General features: G+C 39.2%; 1 protein-coding gene and 1 long non-coding RNA gene across 2 annotated transcripts in view; both read right to left on the reverse strand.

The window, feature by feature from the left end:
- Positions 1–1173: 1173 nt before the first annotated feature.
- LOC107684124 (vesicle transport through interaction with t-SNAREs homolog 1A-like) overlaps positions 1174–17953 on the reverse strand; it is a 133237-nt gene continuing 116457 nt past the window's right edge. The window contains exon 8 of the mRNA XM_016480337.1: positions 1174–1507. Within this exon, the coding sequence (XP_016335823.1) occupies positions 1414–1507 (94 nt within the window). The 3' untranslated portion in view covers positions 1174–1413. The remainder of the gene's footprint in view (positions 1508–17953) is intronic.
- The window catches only part of LOC107684042 (uncharacterized), a 13937-nt gene continuing 7621 nt past the window's right edge, over positions 11638–17953 (reverse strand). The window contains exon 3 of the long non-coding RNA XR_001633807.1: positions 11638–11708. This is a non-coding gene — a long non-coding RNA (uncharacterized LOC107684042). The remainder of the gene's footprint in view (positions 11709–17953) is intronic.

Below are 17953 nucleotides of genomic sequence, written 5' to 3' on the forward strand. Positions count from 1 at the left end.
CAGAGGCGGGGGGGCTTGAGAACGGCGCGGCTGGCGATTTCGACGAAAGAGCGTCCGGAAGGACATGTGACGACTCCGGACTGGACTCTGCTTCATCCACGGTGAAAGCCGATCCGGCGATCGACGCCATTAGATTAGCAACACGTTAACAGCTTACCTTTTTATAAAAAATTGATCCAAGATGACAAACAAAGTAATATGTTGATATGACTGATTTGCTAACATTGAATAATTGCCTTTATGCTTAACATATTGTAATCAGATTAGCAACAAGCTAACAGCTAACGTTTTCAAACCAACTGTGAAGTTGGTCTCTTATGTGTTCAAAGTTGCTGACTATGTAGAGGGTTTCGAATCAGTCATTTATGAGGTTTTATGAGGTTAATTTCAGTTAGTGATGCTGCCTTGGACGTCAACCTCCTATGTATGCATTAGACAGCAAAACAACTCACTAAGTTTTGGAACTGAGCCGGAGTGTATGGGGATAAAAATCAATAATGAAAACATACAAAGGAATCCTCACATAAAAACATGATAAACTAACAGAAATTAATTGTACTATTAGTACACAGCCATTGTTACCTTCTTTCTTATAGACTAATACTCAACCAGCAGGTGAAAGCCTGGAGCAGACTCACAAATTTTGCATATTTCCATACTGATGCTTGCTAGTTGGTCTCCATATAGGAATAATGAAGCACATTTGCAACACTATTGTACAGTAGAGACAAATGATATAATTTTAATGTCAAACACTAATGGCTACAACAAATTCCAGATTAATCTAAAGAAAGTTACAGCAAAAAAATACATCACAATTAATCTGAAATGACAAATAAATACAGGAAACATTTCTTATTAGTACGACTGACTACAGTTACTATCATGCTGTCATATTTGATTAATAAAGGTAAGAGTGGACATGGATGTTTTCTTGTTCAAAGCAGTCCTGCTGGTTTTACTAAACACATGCGAGGTCTTTGCTGACCTTAGAGGAACAGCGTGAGATTTTGCTAGTAGCTTTTAACTCTCATGCCCCTTTCCTGCCTACAGAAAAAGAAAACTAAACATTAAACAGCCGGTTTTGACATACTTTGATATTCGTCTTCCTATTCTTCATCCATCTGATGTTCTCATCATGGTCCTCGTGTCCACACATCCATGCTGGGTTTCTCTATGGGTCGGTAAGTTTTAAAAGTAATGGACGTAGCATAAATATAAGGGGAGAGAGGGTGAGAACGGTCCCGCTCCACTCGAGAGCAGTGAGGAGAGGCCCCCTGTCACTGCCCACCAGGAATGATTCATGTGAACAATTTGTCCTAATTACTCCAGCCCAGCACTTTTGTCACTATTAATCATACACACATGCTCGTACACACTCACACGTGCACGCATAGGGCCAGTCAATGGAGATCAGTGTCCTCGCAAATTGAAATAGATGGCTAAGACGATGGTGAGGAGGATGATGGCACCCAGGATGAAGACCAGAATACGATTTTGAATGATCCTGTGGGTGAGGAGAGGGAGAGATGGAGAGAAAGAGAAGACAAGATTAGACGATAGTAAAAAACTACCCATTTAACATTTTCACACAAACTAGCATGCATGTGATTGAGTACATGCCCTGCATCGAAAATGAATGTATTTTTCTGACTGAACTCGATAAACACATTTCACTTCAGTCAGATGTGTCTTTTAAAAAACAAAAAAATAAATAACAAACAGACTTTCGTGCAAAACATGTCACCCGGTGTGACAACTTTGCCTTTTTCCTCTCCATCTGTCTGCAGACACGCTTAGAGCATTTATTTTTCTCCAGAAAGTAAAAAGTGTGGCTTGTGGCATTTCTCAAGCTAATAAATTTCACATATTTACTGATGGAATTCTCCATAAAACCCACTTTCCTATTGTCACATAACCAAACCAAACGGGCAATTTGTGCCTGCAGGACAGTATTTGAAATTGTTGTATTTGCACATTTATTTCTTCCTGAGGTCTCAAAATGAATTGATATGCATATTACATATAAACTACCACCTAAAAGTTTGAAGTCGGTCAGGTTTTTTTTTTTTTTATGTTTTACAAAGAAGTCTCTTATCCTCACCAAGGCTGCATTTATTTGATTAAAAATACAGTAAAACAGTATTATTGCAAAATATTATTACAACTTAAAATAACTGTTTTCTATTTTAATATATTTTTAAAATGTAATTTATTACTCTGATGGCAAAGCTGAATTTTCAGCACCCATTACTCCCGTCTTCAGTGTCACATGATAATATGCTAATATGCTGATTTGGTGGTCATTTCTTCTTATTATTAATGTTACAAATAACTGTGCTGCTTAATCATTTTGTGGAAAGCATGATGTATTTTTTCAGGATTCTTTGATAAAAAGCAAATTAAAAAATATTTTTTTTGCAGAAAAAGTGATTCTGTTTGTCTCTACTCAGAAGTAACAAAAAGAGCCAAACAAACGGTTTGAAAAGTGGCAAAGTGGTACAAAGTGGGTGTGTGGACAAGTACAGTGAGGGTGAGAGCGGGAGTTGTAGGGGTGAGACCCTGGGATGATCTCTCGGGGAAAGTTTCTGTCTCCTGTGTCATTCCTGATAAATGACAGAATTATCCCATGTGCTGACATGTGGAGAGAGCAGGACCACTGTCCACTCCTATAAGCAGGAGATGAATAACTCACACACACCCATTCATCACCACTGCAGCCGAGCAGCACTCCGTCCCCATTCAACACACACACACACACACACACACAGATATAGAGATGTACAGCGAAGAAACCAAAATGGCATTACAACACATACCTCAATGCTGCTGCTCAAAACTGACTAGTATTCATATTATATCTATGCTCTGAGATGTTTATTTTGTTAAGATAAACCATCAGAGGCTTTTCCACCACACTGACAAAAGGTGTGTTCTGATTGGACGCTGGGCTGGCATAATTCATAATTGGGAGTGCATGCTTGGAGGAGAACATTTATTTAGAGCATGTTTAGCAAAGCCAGATCTCCCACGTCTCTTTAAGTAGCATTCATTATTTACACTGGCTACACACACACACACACACACACACACACACACACAAACAGACTCCAAGCAAGAGGACAGACTGTTCATGATGTTCAGAGATGTGCTGGTGCCCAAAGGGACAGGAAACAGCCGTGGGAGAGGGACGAATGGGAATTCTTGGGTCTGTAAAAAGAATGTGTGTTACAGGATGGTACTGATTCTGTGCTCACTACAACTGGAGGTAATTTATGTCAAGATCAAGATCCTTATGATTTTGCCACTTCCTGTCAATCAATATTAAGATAAAGTATGGCACTCTTCAAAGGGGTCAGTAAGATTTTTTTTTTTTAAAGAATTTAAAGATTTCTTTCAGCAAGGACACATTACATTGATCTAAAGTGGCAGTAAACGTTTATAATATTCAATCTTTTCAATATTCTATTCAACAAAGAATCCTGAAGAAAAACAAGTATCAGTGTTTCCACAAAAACACCTCGCCCTTAGTTACTGTTGCTACGTCCGATAAGCCATGGCACTTTCACGCCATACTTCATAATCTCACACAGTAAAAAATACACCGCAGAGCAAAGAGAAGACTGTCAACGTGCTGACAGACAAGACAGAGCAGGTTACTTCTGGTATGAAACGAAGTCTCAGCTTTCAAATTTGGTCCATTTTTAAGAAATTTAAACAAATACAATTTTGTGGCTCTTTAATGTGTCGTGACAGATCGCTGTAGCGCCTCAGTTTAAACGGCATGTGAACTGATCGTCTCTTCATATTTACTACTAGGGTTGGGCCGATAGATGATGCCATCGTCCATCGCCGATGGCTAACAGACATCACGATGTTAAGCCGACATTGTGCCGTGTTTGGAAAGGAAATTAAGTGTACTACGGAACCCCTAAAGGAAATAAATAGCCTACGAGATGGGAGAATAAAAAAAAACACAATTATATCGTTGGGTAATTGCGGGCATCAGGGAGCCGCTACTAATATGCAGGGCATTGAAACCGCTTTCAAATGCGCGCTCTCATTTTACTTTCACTTTCGAGATTCACGATCATACGGACTCTATACTACGGACCAGTACTGCCGCTACCACACATTTGACAAGATTATATAACTCTATACTATGGAGCGGCAGTACCTACCACACATTTTACAAGATAAGATATTTGTCAGTGGTGCTCAGTATATGCAAATCATTCGCCATTGTTCTATGAGTCATCTCTCCTTACTCTGTGTATGTGGTAAGTGAACTTTCATGTACTAGTCTACCGCTAACCATGTCCCTTTAGTGGCTCCGTAGAACGGGTTATTTGTTTTCCGTGCCTTTCTGCATACGGATTCACGCTTCGGGCATACCCCCTAACCCCGCCCCCCGATGTCATCGTCCATCACGATGTTTCACTGTAGACATCGTCCGATGCCAATTTGGTAGACATCGCCCAACCCTATTTACTACTATTTATAGCACAGAATAAACATGAATGAACATCAGAAGGTATGTTGTTTCAACCATGGAAAGACGTCAATACACATTTCAAGTCCACTGACGTTAATCTACTGTCTACACTCCTGTCTGGTTTGTTTGTAAGACAAAATGGCGGATTTGGCATTATGATTGGTCAGATCGCCTGTCAATCAAACTCCCGGTGAAGGATGAATTGAAGCTCTTCTGCACAGTAATTTTACCATGGTAAAAAGGGGTTATTACTTGCTTGTGGTATGTTAACACAACCTCATGAGGCATAGTGCTTTTTCTATACAGATTTTTTGGTTTAGCAAAAAAAGACTTCATGTATGGACTTTTAAACCCATGAATCAACTTTGACTAACCTTAATTTTCTGAACAAAAGCTCAGCTGTAGATTTTTGACTGAAGTGCAAGAGATTAAATACAGTGTGTGTGTGTTGGTGTGAGTGGTTCAGGGGCCAGGCTGAGCTGTTAGCAGTAATGTAGATTAATCTGCCTTTGGTGAGGCTGCTCTGACAGGCCCTTGAGGGTGGGCGGAGAGGCCCCGGGCAGCCCCGCATCCAGACACAGAGGGAGAGCGAGTGAGTGAGTGGCCCAGTCATCACAGAGAACAGCCACGCTTCCTTCACTTCAACGGCCCAGACCAACACCACCAGACTTACACTCTTGAAAAAGGCACTGGAAAGTTCATGAATCTCTTCACTGAGATCCGTTATAATATGAGGAACATGTTTGAGGAAGTAATTTATCCTGTCATGTATGAGAGCTCATATACTCACTGATGTAGTGGAACTTTTGTCTGTAAACTTTAAAATCTTCCCCTGTGGCAGTCCCTTTCAACCGCAACTAAAAATAACCACGAATGAATCTCAAAGAACAGAAGTACCAAAACAGACTATTTGTACACCTTTTTCACCACTCTCAGAACCAGCCTGTATTTCCACTGACTTGAAAACCAAATGATGATGCAGCTGGCTGTTACTAAATAATCTGTCCACAAACAAACATGTCACACTGCTGTCTTTGTTTACAAGCCTTGCTTCTAGTTTTGAGAACTCATTTTGACATCCAATGTAGTTTGTGAGTGTAATCATGAGCTGGCTTTGATATAATAGCCAGAAGTTAGTTAAATATACAGTATAATTAATAAAATTCATAGTATTCTATTTACATATATGATTGCTGTAAATTATATAATTCTATAAAAAATACTATATGAAAATAGAAATATCATATATTGAATATATTATAATAACATTAAAATTGTAGTAATAATAATAGAAAAATATTACACAATATTATTGTTTTACTGTATTTTTAATCAAATAAACACAGCCTTAGTGAGCATAAGAGACTTTTAAACAGTAGTGTATAAAAAAAACTTTATAATAAAAATAGTAAACATTTTTTCTTTAAAATATTTTTACTGTATTATTTTATATATTTAAAATATATTTCTTTACAGTTCAAATAACATTTTATGTTATTGTTTTGAAAGCTTGACTCCCCGTCTCTGACATTCCTGATTCCTGGGGTGCAGCACACAACACATCAAGTTTGTTTTTTGCCTCAAAACTGCCTTTTCTCCGTTGGATACACCTGGACAAGATTGGAAACTGCAACACCCTGTTTGTGGAAAAATGGGCATTGCATACTTCTGTAGCTAATCTATTGGCTCCTCCACCTCCAGTCTCACCTGGGTTGAATCACATTAATATAAAGGGAGGACAGAGACAGAGACAAAGACAGCAAGAGCAGGAGAAGAGTTGCATCTGATGCCTGTCTGATGGAGGTTCTATCCCATGCTGAACCATGTCAGGACAGAACAGAGCAGGACCCATCAAACCGCATCCATCCTCTCTGTCAAACACATGACAGAGGCTGGAAGAGACCGGTTCATGTTGTCACAGCTCATAGCTCAGGGTAAACCTTCTTTTACACATTCACTTTTTCTGTCTCTCTCTCTTAGCTTAGGTTCAAAAATGTACATGTAAAATCAAATAAATAAAGTTTGCTTCAATGTAGTGTATAAAGTAAAAATCAAAACATTAAAACTTCATACCGAAGAAGATACACATCCCTACTCAACTAATATTAAATATTAAAACACTTCAAGAACTCACACTTTTTAAATTGATAGCATAATCTCATGTACCAATAGAAATTTATCATGTCTAGTTGGGCCCAAGATTCTACACAGAATGATCTGAATTCAATTCCCATGCTGGAATAAATGAATTTATGCTTTTTTAATGAACCAAGTCAAACTTCAACACTGCTACATCACACTTGGTTTCCTTTTAGTTAGTGATTTTACTGACTTCATTATATTGACCTCAAAATTGTGATGAACCCATTTGCTTCAGCCAAACCTAATCGCACACTAACTACAACTGCTGCATGATATTAATAGTACACTGTACAAATAGTAATTTAAGCCTATTAATAATAGACTAGTAGTAATAGTCTATTAATAATCATAAATTAATTTGGGGTCAGTAATTTTGTAAATGTTTGTGTGTCTGATGCTCACTGCATTTTTTTTTTTTAAATACAGTAAAAACGGTAACACACACACACACACACACACACACACACACACACACAAACAGTACACAATGTATAACTACAATATATATATATTTTTTTATATATTTTAAAATGCAATTTATTTCTGTGATGGCAAAGATGAATTTTTAGCAGCCATTACTCCAGTCTTCAGTGTCACAATACTTCAGAAATCATTCTAATAAGCTAGTTTGTTGCTTAAGAAACATTTCCTATTATTTTCACTGCTGAAAACAGTTGTGCTGCATAATATTTTTTGTGGAGACGGTGATAATTTTTTTTGTAACATTATTAAATTCTTTAAGACTTTTGATCAATTAAATGCTTTCTTGCTGAATAAAAGTATACATTTCTTGTATACAAAAAACCTGACTGACCCCAAACCTTGTATACCCCAAACTGAATATTTACTTTACACTTTACTTTACATTTATCATGAGAAAACAATGATCCACTGCATTTTCCCCATTCTATAGACTCTCAAAAATCAGTTTTAAATCACTAAAAAGCTGAATAAAGGGAAAAAAATCATGTTATGTCAGCAGGAATCTACAGAGTTTTCATATCTTTTTTCCTTTTTTAATGTCATGAAATAAGACAAACTCCTCAATTATTATTATTTTGTTGTTTGTATGTATTATGTATTCAATTCGAGACCCTACAGCTGAGAACCTACACTGTGACTTTCTCACTGTGAAGCACACAAACCGAGCACTATGTGTGCAAGCACTGCCAAAATAACTCCTTCCAAAACCAGCAGACAAAATTAAACTGAGTCAATTGGGTTAAAAACATAAGTAAAAGAGGGAGGGATGGAGAGTGAGAAGTAAAAAGAGGGGGATATACAGAGAAGATGAGTTTAGAATCAGGTGCTATTTAAAAAAGGTTGAGACAAAGAAATGGAGAAATGCTTTGTTGGCGCCACTTCTTGGAATTTATTTTGCCTGCAACAGATTCCAGCAGCTGTAGCCTGCTGTCGTGGAGTGTCCAAGCAAGATTCCCTGCTCCCTCTAATTTTCTGGTAGCCCAGGATCATTCTTCTAACTGGCAGTCTGCCAACTTAGTAGCACTCTCTGAAATGTAGTGAGCTGCCTACGTAGGTGCATTCCAACATGAGATATACCTCCTATATATATTTAAAATTAATTTAAATTGAATTATACTTTCATTTTTACTTTTAAGCAAAGATCCAAAAATTGATCAGAAATGACATTAAAGATTTCAAAAAAGTTGTGTTTCAAATAAATGTTGTTCTTTTGAAGTTTGTATTCAGAATCCTGAATAAAAATATATTACAGTTTCCACCAAAACATTTCAACATGAATAATAATAAATGTTTATTGAGCACCAAATCAGCATATTAGATTGATTTCTGAAGGACCATATGATACTGAACACTAATGTATAGTAATGGCTGCAGAAAATATAGCTTTGCAATCATAGGAGTGAATTACATTTTAAAATACATTCAAATAGAAAACAGTTATTTTAAATTATAATAGTTCACAATATTACAATAATACTGTTTTTACTGTATTTTATATAGTAGTAATAATAATATACAAGTATTTTTTACTTGTCATATATTTTTAATTATAATTTCATTTCATTTAAAGACTGTCACTGGTGCCCACTCGAAAAAATTTTCTGCATGATGCCCTACATTTTTGCCAATATTTGTGTTTACCCTGAATTACATTCTGTGGTTAACTTAGCAACATGCTAATGTCAAACTCCATTGAAATCAATTATGAGTCAAGTCTCTTCTGTACTTTGTTATGTGGCTGCCTGTATAAAGTGTCACTCACTTATGAGGTTCCATTTCAATTAGGATGCTGCTTAAGAAGTCTAGGTAGGCAGCTCACTAGGTTTTGCACCAGAATGTCTTTCTTCTTCCAACTTTTTCAGTTCGTTCACTCTAGCTTTGTTAACTTCGTCTCACCACTTTCTCTTGTTCTATAAAACTCTGGAATTTCTCAGTTTCATCATTCTTCACTTATCTTTGCCTTTCCTTTTTTCTTCTTTTCTCTATCTCTAGTTAGAAGGAGGGTGTTGATGTCAAAAACGAGGTAGAGGATTACTGTATATCTCAGGAACTTTCTCAAGGAGGGCATGCCTGTGCCTCACAGCAGCCAATAAGAAGGCAGTAAATATTATGACAAGAGTCCATGTCATGGGTAAATGTGCCAAGGCAGCAGTCAGCATACCACTATTAATCCTGATTTCCCAGCACTCAATACAAGAAACTTCAGAGAAAACAGAAACCGTTGCTTGGCTGCCACATCCCCCCTGCTCTGCGTTCTCCCAGAACCAGTTAACGGGTAGATGTGCCAGTTTGAAATAACAGCGAATTTGAGGCTGTGACATATAATACTGTATAAGTACTGCATAAAACTGATAGTTTTTTCTTTAGGCCTTTTCTTTTGGGACCAAACCTTTCCATGAACTCAACACAGGACACGCCACAGGTGAGGCTCAATAGACAAAACCACACGCAAACAAGTTTTCAACAGGCTATAGACTTTATCTGTACTTGGAGACATATCACTACTTCCTGCTGTTGAATTTTTGCAATCTTTGACATGCAAATGCATTACAAAGCCCAAATCCTCATCCTAACCACACATTACGAATACATTTTACTACTAGCTAGAAAAAATTCAGTTCATCTAGAGTGCTTACAGAAACAAAGAAAAGACACCCAGGCAAAGCAGCACTGTCTTTAACTCCTGATGCCCTACGTTCTGACCTACCAGGCCGAGCAGGATATTGAGACTTACTCGTGGTGTAAAACGATCCCTTAGCAGCACTCCAGGTTGACTGTGAATACAACAGCATTTATAAAAGCGAGATAAATTACTTTCACACAATTTGGGTGCGCTGCTAAGATTTCCGACACAAAAAGTGGCTGCATTCCTCGAGGGAAGCAGCTGGGGATTGTATTACCAGGCTTGTTGAAAGGGTGTAACACTAGCCATGGAGCCATGGGCCTCCAAAACTATGATGCACATAAATTTTTATTGTTTGTTCAGCATTGAAATCTCATTAGAACTCATAAATCAGTGGTCTGTGTTGGCTGGTGCCTTTCACGTAGAGGAGAGGAAAAAGGAAACGAAAGAAAGGCTGAAGTTCTGGACGTTCTGTGCTGGGCGGATCTGACCTGAGGCCATAGTTTGTAACATCCCAGTGTTTTGTTACACTAACAAAATCAAATTGAAAAGATCCAGTAGAGAGAATGTCTAATTTCTAAGAGAAACATACACTACACAATTTAATATCATTTTTATAGACCAAAACGGACATTTTTTGGCATTACTCAAAGCAAATTCCATGCAATACTCCAAGTTGCTACTGTTTCCCCCCCGCCAAAAGTCCAGAGACATGCTCTTTCCTTTTAATAACAAGCAACTTTACATAACATCATGCCGACATGTTTAGTTTAGCCAGAAGCCAAAGTAATATTCTCCACTCCTCTAGTACATCCATTCACCCCGTGTTATGCTCTACCATTCCAGTGATACACATACTGCAGCAAAGCAATCATTTAGAGCATGGATGTAAGAACCAAATGTTTATTTTATGACTGTCAAAGTTAACGTGTAAATGTGATAAATGATACAGTACATGCTTGAATATGTTAATACAATTATTCAATATGACATTTTAAAGGGGTCCTATTATGCTCTTTTACAAAGTCTTGATTTTGTTTAGGGGGTGTACTAGTACAGGCACTCATACTAGGTCGTTCGAAAAACACATTATTTTTCACATATTTTACATTATTACAACACCTCTCTGCCCCGTCTGGCATGAACGGCTCGAATAGTTGCTGAATCAAATTAAGGCCCGCCTTCTGAAATACGAAATGTGCTGTGATTGGTTAGCTGGGCCAGTGTGTGTTGTGATTGGCACCACTTGGCGCCTGGTCGGGAAATGTCATGCCCCTTACCATAGCCGCCTGCCAGCTTCAGTGTAAATATTGCGTCAATATCAAATCAATTTGAGAGCGATTTAAACCCGGATGATTGTAACCACTCTAAGTTTGTCTGCCTTGGGAAAGCTAGCGTGTCTCCGACATAGTGATAACACTCGTTGCCTTCTCTAGTGCAGCTCAACCAGGTCTCGTCCCATTCGTCGATATTTGTGATATCACAAATCCCGGAAAATATGCGTTGTAGTCGGAACGAGTTGTTCGTTGTAGTTTTGCATACGTTGTAGCACCCATATATCAGCACATGATGGAGAACTGACAAAAACAACTCCCACATATCAGGACTCAACAATAAGAATGGACCACTGGGCCACTGTGAGAGTTTCGGGGCAGTTAACAGAACTGTCACTGTCCTATTCTGTCAGTGCTACATATCTTAGATTTTCTGATCATATACATGCATTACATGCCTTGCAAAAAAAAAATAAAAATTATAAATGTGCAGTCACATTTACAGTTTTTGGTGAATTTTCAAGTTCGAAATAGAGTCATTTCAATAAGAATCCACGCAGATTTTGCAGCAGCTCCAAGTTGTTCACATGGTTTCACGGCGTTGACTATTAGTGAGCTGCTTTGTTTGAAAGTAACTACTGTGTGAACTGTGCTTCATACGTCGCTACACTATTGACAATAGACAATTGACCTTTTTTGATCGGTAAAACGTTAATGTGACCACACCTTAATAAATATGATATAATAAATATAAATAAATAAATATGAAATAATAAACAAAATATTGTTTAATTATTAATGCAAACATAAAATTATACATTTTAATTAGGCAAGTAGATACTGGCCTGACCAGGAAAGCAGAACAAAGCCTTACATGCTGAGCCCTGAACATGTAAGATTAAGTCCATAAAATGTGAGTAAAGTAGCTTTATTATTGAATCATTTCCATTTGGATTCGTGTACTTCGATGCAGTTTGAGAAATACAGAATATTTTTTGTGTGAATGTGAAGCATAGAGTGCTGTTGATGAAACTGACACAGTGTCATCCACACAAGTGGGCAAACATAATCACATGTGGGCCTATTTGTTAGTGTGTTGACACTGAAAACATATGAGAAAAATCTCAAATAGCTACTGATTTGATACTGAGCATCAGTTTCAATAAGAAACCTGACAAAGGCCTGCAGTGTGAACTCACACTAACAGGAAATCAGTACCATGTAAAAGACATAACCATGGCATTGCATGTCTTTAGAGCCGAGCGCAGAGACCATCATGTGTGGCCAGAGATGGAGAGGAACTTGAAAACACAAGGATACAATCAAAATGGGTTGGAGGGTATACAAAACAGGTTATGCTTTTGAGAGGGAGCCTTTCAAATTCCTATCCAGAGGATAAAAGCTTTTAGAAAACAGCACTTAATCAGCTCAATGCTTCAGCTGTCCTTGCCATGCTATGTCAGCAGAGTCACAGAGAGGAGCATCTTAGTGTCCAAGATGTATCTCCGAAAGACAAAACATGTGACACCAGATTTCTAAGCAAGGGCACCTGGAATGATGACACAAGTGTGGTTAATGAACTAGCTGTAAATCAGGGAAAGCGAGGGAGAGTGGAGAGCAGTGACAGACCTTTCCGGCACCTTCTCTCTCAAATAAACACAAACTTCAGCCTTGAAGCTGTTGTTGTGTTCCCACTTCTATCCTCGGGCGATTCTGACTGCATGAGGATGAGGTTGCACCAATGGAGAGATGGGGAAAAATAACATTAATAGGAGAAGCAAAGCCCTTGACTTATGCCGCTGCAAGGTCAAAAAATAAATAAATAAGTAAATATATAACCAAAGACACCTGAAAAACAGATGGAAGTTTGAAACATCTGGAGATTGCAAAGGATCAAAAATTTAATTTAATTTTTTGAAGAAAATGAGAGAGGTGCCATGATGCTAGAGAGGTTTCCAATGGTTACTATTAAGTTTTTGGGTGGTTACTAACTAGGTCAAGTCAAAAGAGACTAACCCAGGTCTGTACAACATTCTAGGCACTAGTTATAGTATATAGTTTTTTTGGCATTTTTGCTTTTATTTTAGATAGGATAGTTGGAGAGAGGACAGAGGACGAAGTGGAAGGCCAGGACTCAAATTCAGGTCAACCAAAGACCAACTGTGCTATATGACAGAACACCGCCCATGAGACTACCAGCTCATATTTATCAACTGAATCAAATCTTGCCCGTTTTCTTATCTTATCAATCTTGGCCGTTTCATCATCTACCGGAAGGAAAGGGACGTTCATATTTACAAGTTTGGTGATTTGACTAGAGTAAGGTATTTTTTAAATTACGCTTCTACAAACTGATGAATAAAGGGTGTGCTTTTTGCTTTTTTAGGTTTTTATTCAGTTTACATAGGTTCTATGAACTGAATTGCTGTATGTTCATAATTGCACAATTGTACATGACATCCATTGCGTCCACCATGTTTTCAGGGTTCAAAGAGTTTCCCATTAGTAATTACATTCATGTGCATTCAGTTGATACATACAATCTTTCCTACATTACTTGAACGCACCGTTAGTAAGTCTGATTGCTTAGAAAAGTAAAAGCACACCTCTCCTTACCAAGGCCCGTAGGTGTAATTCATGTCTGTAACACAAAACTGCAGGGTGAAATGTAATACTTAGGATTAAAGATTTGTTTAAATTCAAAATCAATTGTAGTGATATTTGGGGGCGTGTCAGTGAAAAAACATGGTAGCCACAATGGACACAAATGTAGCTTAATTTGCTAAATTTGCATAAAATGGCTTTTTTAATTTACAAAATATGATAGTATTGCACAATTACGACAGTAACAATTCAGCTTACAGTATCTTCAAAAACTGGATAAAACCCTAAAAGCCTTTCTGTAATTCTTTTGTAGAAAAGGCACATTACCATCATGCCATATCCAAAGTGATTTGATCGCACGTGACGTTGCAATCACGACTTCCCAACTTGTAAATACAAACTTGATACTTGCCTGTTAATAAACACCACTAACAAAATTCCTGTGGTGAGAATGACTCATTTTTAAACCCAGTCTGCTGTCAACTAAACGGTCCGTTTCTACATAGAGCACATCAGTTGAAAACCAGCTCATACTGCGGAGAATCTTTCTTGCACTTTCCTGCAGCAGAGCTTCAGAAACCACAGTGTCATCCGACATCTTTCCACTTGACACTACAACAGGGGGTTTAGTCACTTTAAATAATCCATGCCGTTCCATTAAAATTGCAGACCCTTCCCTTTCTCTTACAAAACGCATAGAAGAATCGCGTCCCTGGGCTTGAGCAGGCTACAGGAGAAAGCGCAAGGCAGAGAGAGAGAGAGGGAGAGGAAACGGAGGAAAGAGAGCCAAGGGATGGACAGAGGCCATGGAGAGAGGGGGTTTCTGAGTGACACTAATTCACTCGTGATGACTTGCCTCTCTCCCCCCGCAGTACTGATTGAAGCGCAGGCCATCAGTTTGGTGCAATAACAGTGCTATTGACTTGTTGCACCGGCTCCATTTGGTTATTGCCCTGGAGGCTCCGATCAATAGACTCAGCACTAAATCTGACTAATCAGGCCCTGCAGCCTCCAAGGGTCAGGCTGAGGAAAACTCCAGAAAATCTATGCCACGAAAGAGGAAAAAAGGTAGCGAGAGAGAGAGTGAGACAGAAGAAAACACAGGAGGGGTTGAGAGAGTCCTCTAAGCTCACTGACAGCTGTGTGAATTAATTGACGAGGATTGCTGTTCTGCTATAAAACGCTTGAGCGGGAGAGGGAGAGGTGGGCGGCGTGCGTGCTGAGCTGTCAAAGTGCGCCTAATCTTCCAGTTCCTGTGACCCGACAGGTTACAGGTCACGGGGCACCCGTGCTGCTGAGGGACTGCACCGCAAACTAGTGTCAAGGAGGAAATCCATATCTGTGAAAAAATATGGATGCGCTTGAATCTGATAGTACTTCTTATGTTAACGAGAAGCATATTCAATCACGTTCAGGCAAAGAAGGAAAGACAAATCCACTATCAATGTTTGTGGTCTTCGTTCTCTGTCTGCCTGACATTTTTTTTCTTCCTTTTTCTCGGCTTAAGCAAGTCCACTCTGTGATAGAATGGCTCTCTTTCCATAAACAAACATCCAGCATATCATACACAGACTGTGGGACACTATGGAAAATTTATAAGGGAATGAAAATCAATAATTTATAACAAAGTCAAGCACTAGGGTTTTTTCCCCCTCCACTGCTGGTTCTGAGTGTGTGTGAGTGTATCCACATAGTAAGGGGAAGAAAAGAAGAGGAGCAGAGGTCTGAATCTCAATGCTTTGGAGTTTGAGAGAGAGAGAGAGAGAGAGAGAGAGAGAGAGAGAGAGAGAGTGGAGGGCTGTGACAGACAGTCCCCCTTTTCAGTAAATGAGAGAGAGAGAGAGACTGAGTACGGCAGCTTTACACTTGAGCAGGCAAGTTTGTCAGATGTGATAGGTGGGTACAGTGGATCAGCTGTTCCTGCCATGCTTCCTCCTTTCCTGAAGACGGCGTTGCTTTAACATCTGGATTAGTTTAAATCTAGATAGATAGATCGACAGACAGACACAGACAGACAGACAGACAGACAGACAGACAGATAGATAGATGAAAAATTATAAATAACACCCTAACCTAGAACGATAGATGGAATGACAGAACAATAGAAAGAACGACAGGATGACAGAATGACAGATAGAACGACAGAATGATAAAACGATATGATATAATCATAGAATGACAGACAGACGAAGGAAACAGTTGAAGTGATCGCGCCGGCGCGCACGCACGCGCACACACACACACACAAAACACATCAGTTCCAGTATTGCTAACTTGACATCGCAGTTGGTACTTTATCAAAATAAAATAGTGAACCAAACATCAGCACGCCCGTCTCTGTGTCACCGATGGAACGCGACTGAAGCACAAAGCCTATAATTTACATAATAAATAATAGTTTAGCATTCAGATAGGTTACATTGCAAATATGGAAATATTATGGAATATTTGGATTTTTGCCGAATGAGAGAGGTAGGAAAGTATACTCCTTTGTCAGTCTGTGAGAGACGCATTCAGAATCAGCGCATGGTCACTGTCTAGTGGGCTTTGTTTTTTTAAAAGGGTCATCGGATGCAAAATTCACTTTTCAAGTTGTTTGAACATAAATGTATGTTGGAAGTGTGTGTACACATCCATCCTATAATTATAAAAATCCATCCAGTGTTTTTTTTTAAATCCCTATTTTAAAATCCCCTTTCTCAAACCAGGCTGTTCTGAGATTCCTGTCAGAATGACGTAGTTCTGTACAGGCCCCTCCCACGATAGTTGATTGACAGTAGTAGTGTTTCAGCACAGACTGGACTGGTATCTTACCTTAGACCCACCCTGAGTGAGCTGTCATCAGTCCGCCATTGTGTTGACTCTGATGCAGGGGAAGACAAGATGTCTCCGATTAAGCGATTGAGGTGCTTTATTGTTGGATGTAATAATGAATATAGCAATCGTCATTTACTCCCGACATCTGAGCTGCTGAAGACGCAGAGGATTAACATTACTTTCGCTTTGAAGTGAATGCGCCACTCCCGATCAGCCTAAATGCATCTATGTTCGCTCGAATCATTCGTGATCCAGCCTCATCTATAGAAGAGTATAAGAATTGAGTATAAGGTTTTTTTATGAATCTTTGCAAATCACCTTTCCTAATAATGCGCTAATTAGCAAGTTTCGCGATGAATGCGGCTAAAGTAAACAGTCTCTCTGAGAGCAGCTCTGAAGAGAGGGGTGGGGCCAGCAGAGCTCATTAACATTTAAAGCAACATGGACTATAATGGCTTGATAAAAACAGAGCTGATTTTGACAGGTTTTAAAAGGTGTTTTTTACACTAACATAACCAAAGTATGTTAAATACTTTTAATTAAGACCCTAAAGAATCATATCAACCTGTGCAAAATGAGCATCCAATGACCCCTTTAAGTGCGCAACTCATGGCATTCGCTGTTCTTCTGCTGGCGGCTGGTTATCAAACAGCGTTGCATTGCTGCGGGCGCCCCCTTCTGGATTGGGGGTGAATTGCCTGTATTCGTTGTAAGGCCTCATGCACCGAACCGAGATGTCCGTACCGTGACGGTTCGGTACGAATACATGTATCGTTCCACCCCTAATAGATAGATAGATAGATAGATAGATAGATCTATTTTATTTGAGGTGAATAAAATACTGCCTAAAATACTCTGAATACTGGCCATCCTTTTAAATTGTCGTGTAACTCCACACAAGGTCAAGTTCATCCGTGACCCTTCACCCCTGTACAAACCACGGTTCGACCCTGCTGTTTGCTCTCAAGCAGCCAAAGACTTCTAAACACACGGGGCTTAAACAGCGCTTACTCCCTCTAACACACAAGTAAAAATGTCTGCGCAACCAACAGGTACAAATACTACCTCGTTGCTCTCTGCCAAATGCACAGATGCCCCATTTAGTGAGAGGGTCTGAAAGAGAAGAAAAAGAAGTGAAAAAAGGGGATGCAGACTGGCTAAGAGGGGTTTCTTTCCCTCTCCACTGCTTGGTTAACCAACTGACTTTGTCTGTCTCCAGGCGGGAAATGGTGCCCCTGGTATGCAGCGAGCAGCAGAATGCACAGACAGACAGGCCGGCTGCCGGCAGGCCCTCTCTTTTTCTTTCTCCCTTTCTTTCTCCAAAATGCCCAACCTCACTTCACTGAGGGGAAAATTACCTGACTGGCCCCCAGCCAGAGGACCTGCCTGCCCCCGCACCACTTATTTATTTAATAGTGTACCTCTGCCCCTGCCTCTCCATGCCCTGACACCTACTGTCTGCCAACTACAACACACACACACACACACACACACACACACACACACACACACACA

This window comes from Sinocyclocheilus anshuiensis, unplaced genomic scaffold, assembly GCF_001515605.1.
Source record: "Sinocyclocheilus anshuiensis isolate Anshui unplaced genomic scaffold, SAMN03320099.WGS_v1.1 scaffold553, whole genome shotgun sequence".
Lineage (NCBI taxonomy): Eukaryota > Metazoa > Chordata > Actinopteri > Cypriniformes > Cyprinidae > Sinocyclocheilus > Sinocyclocheilus anshuiensis.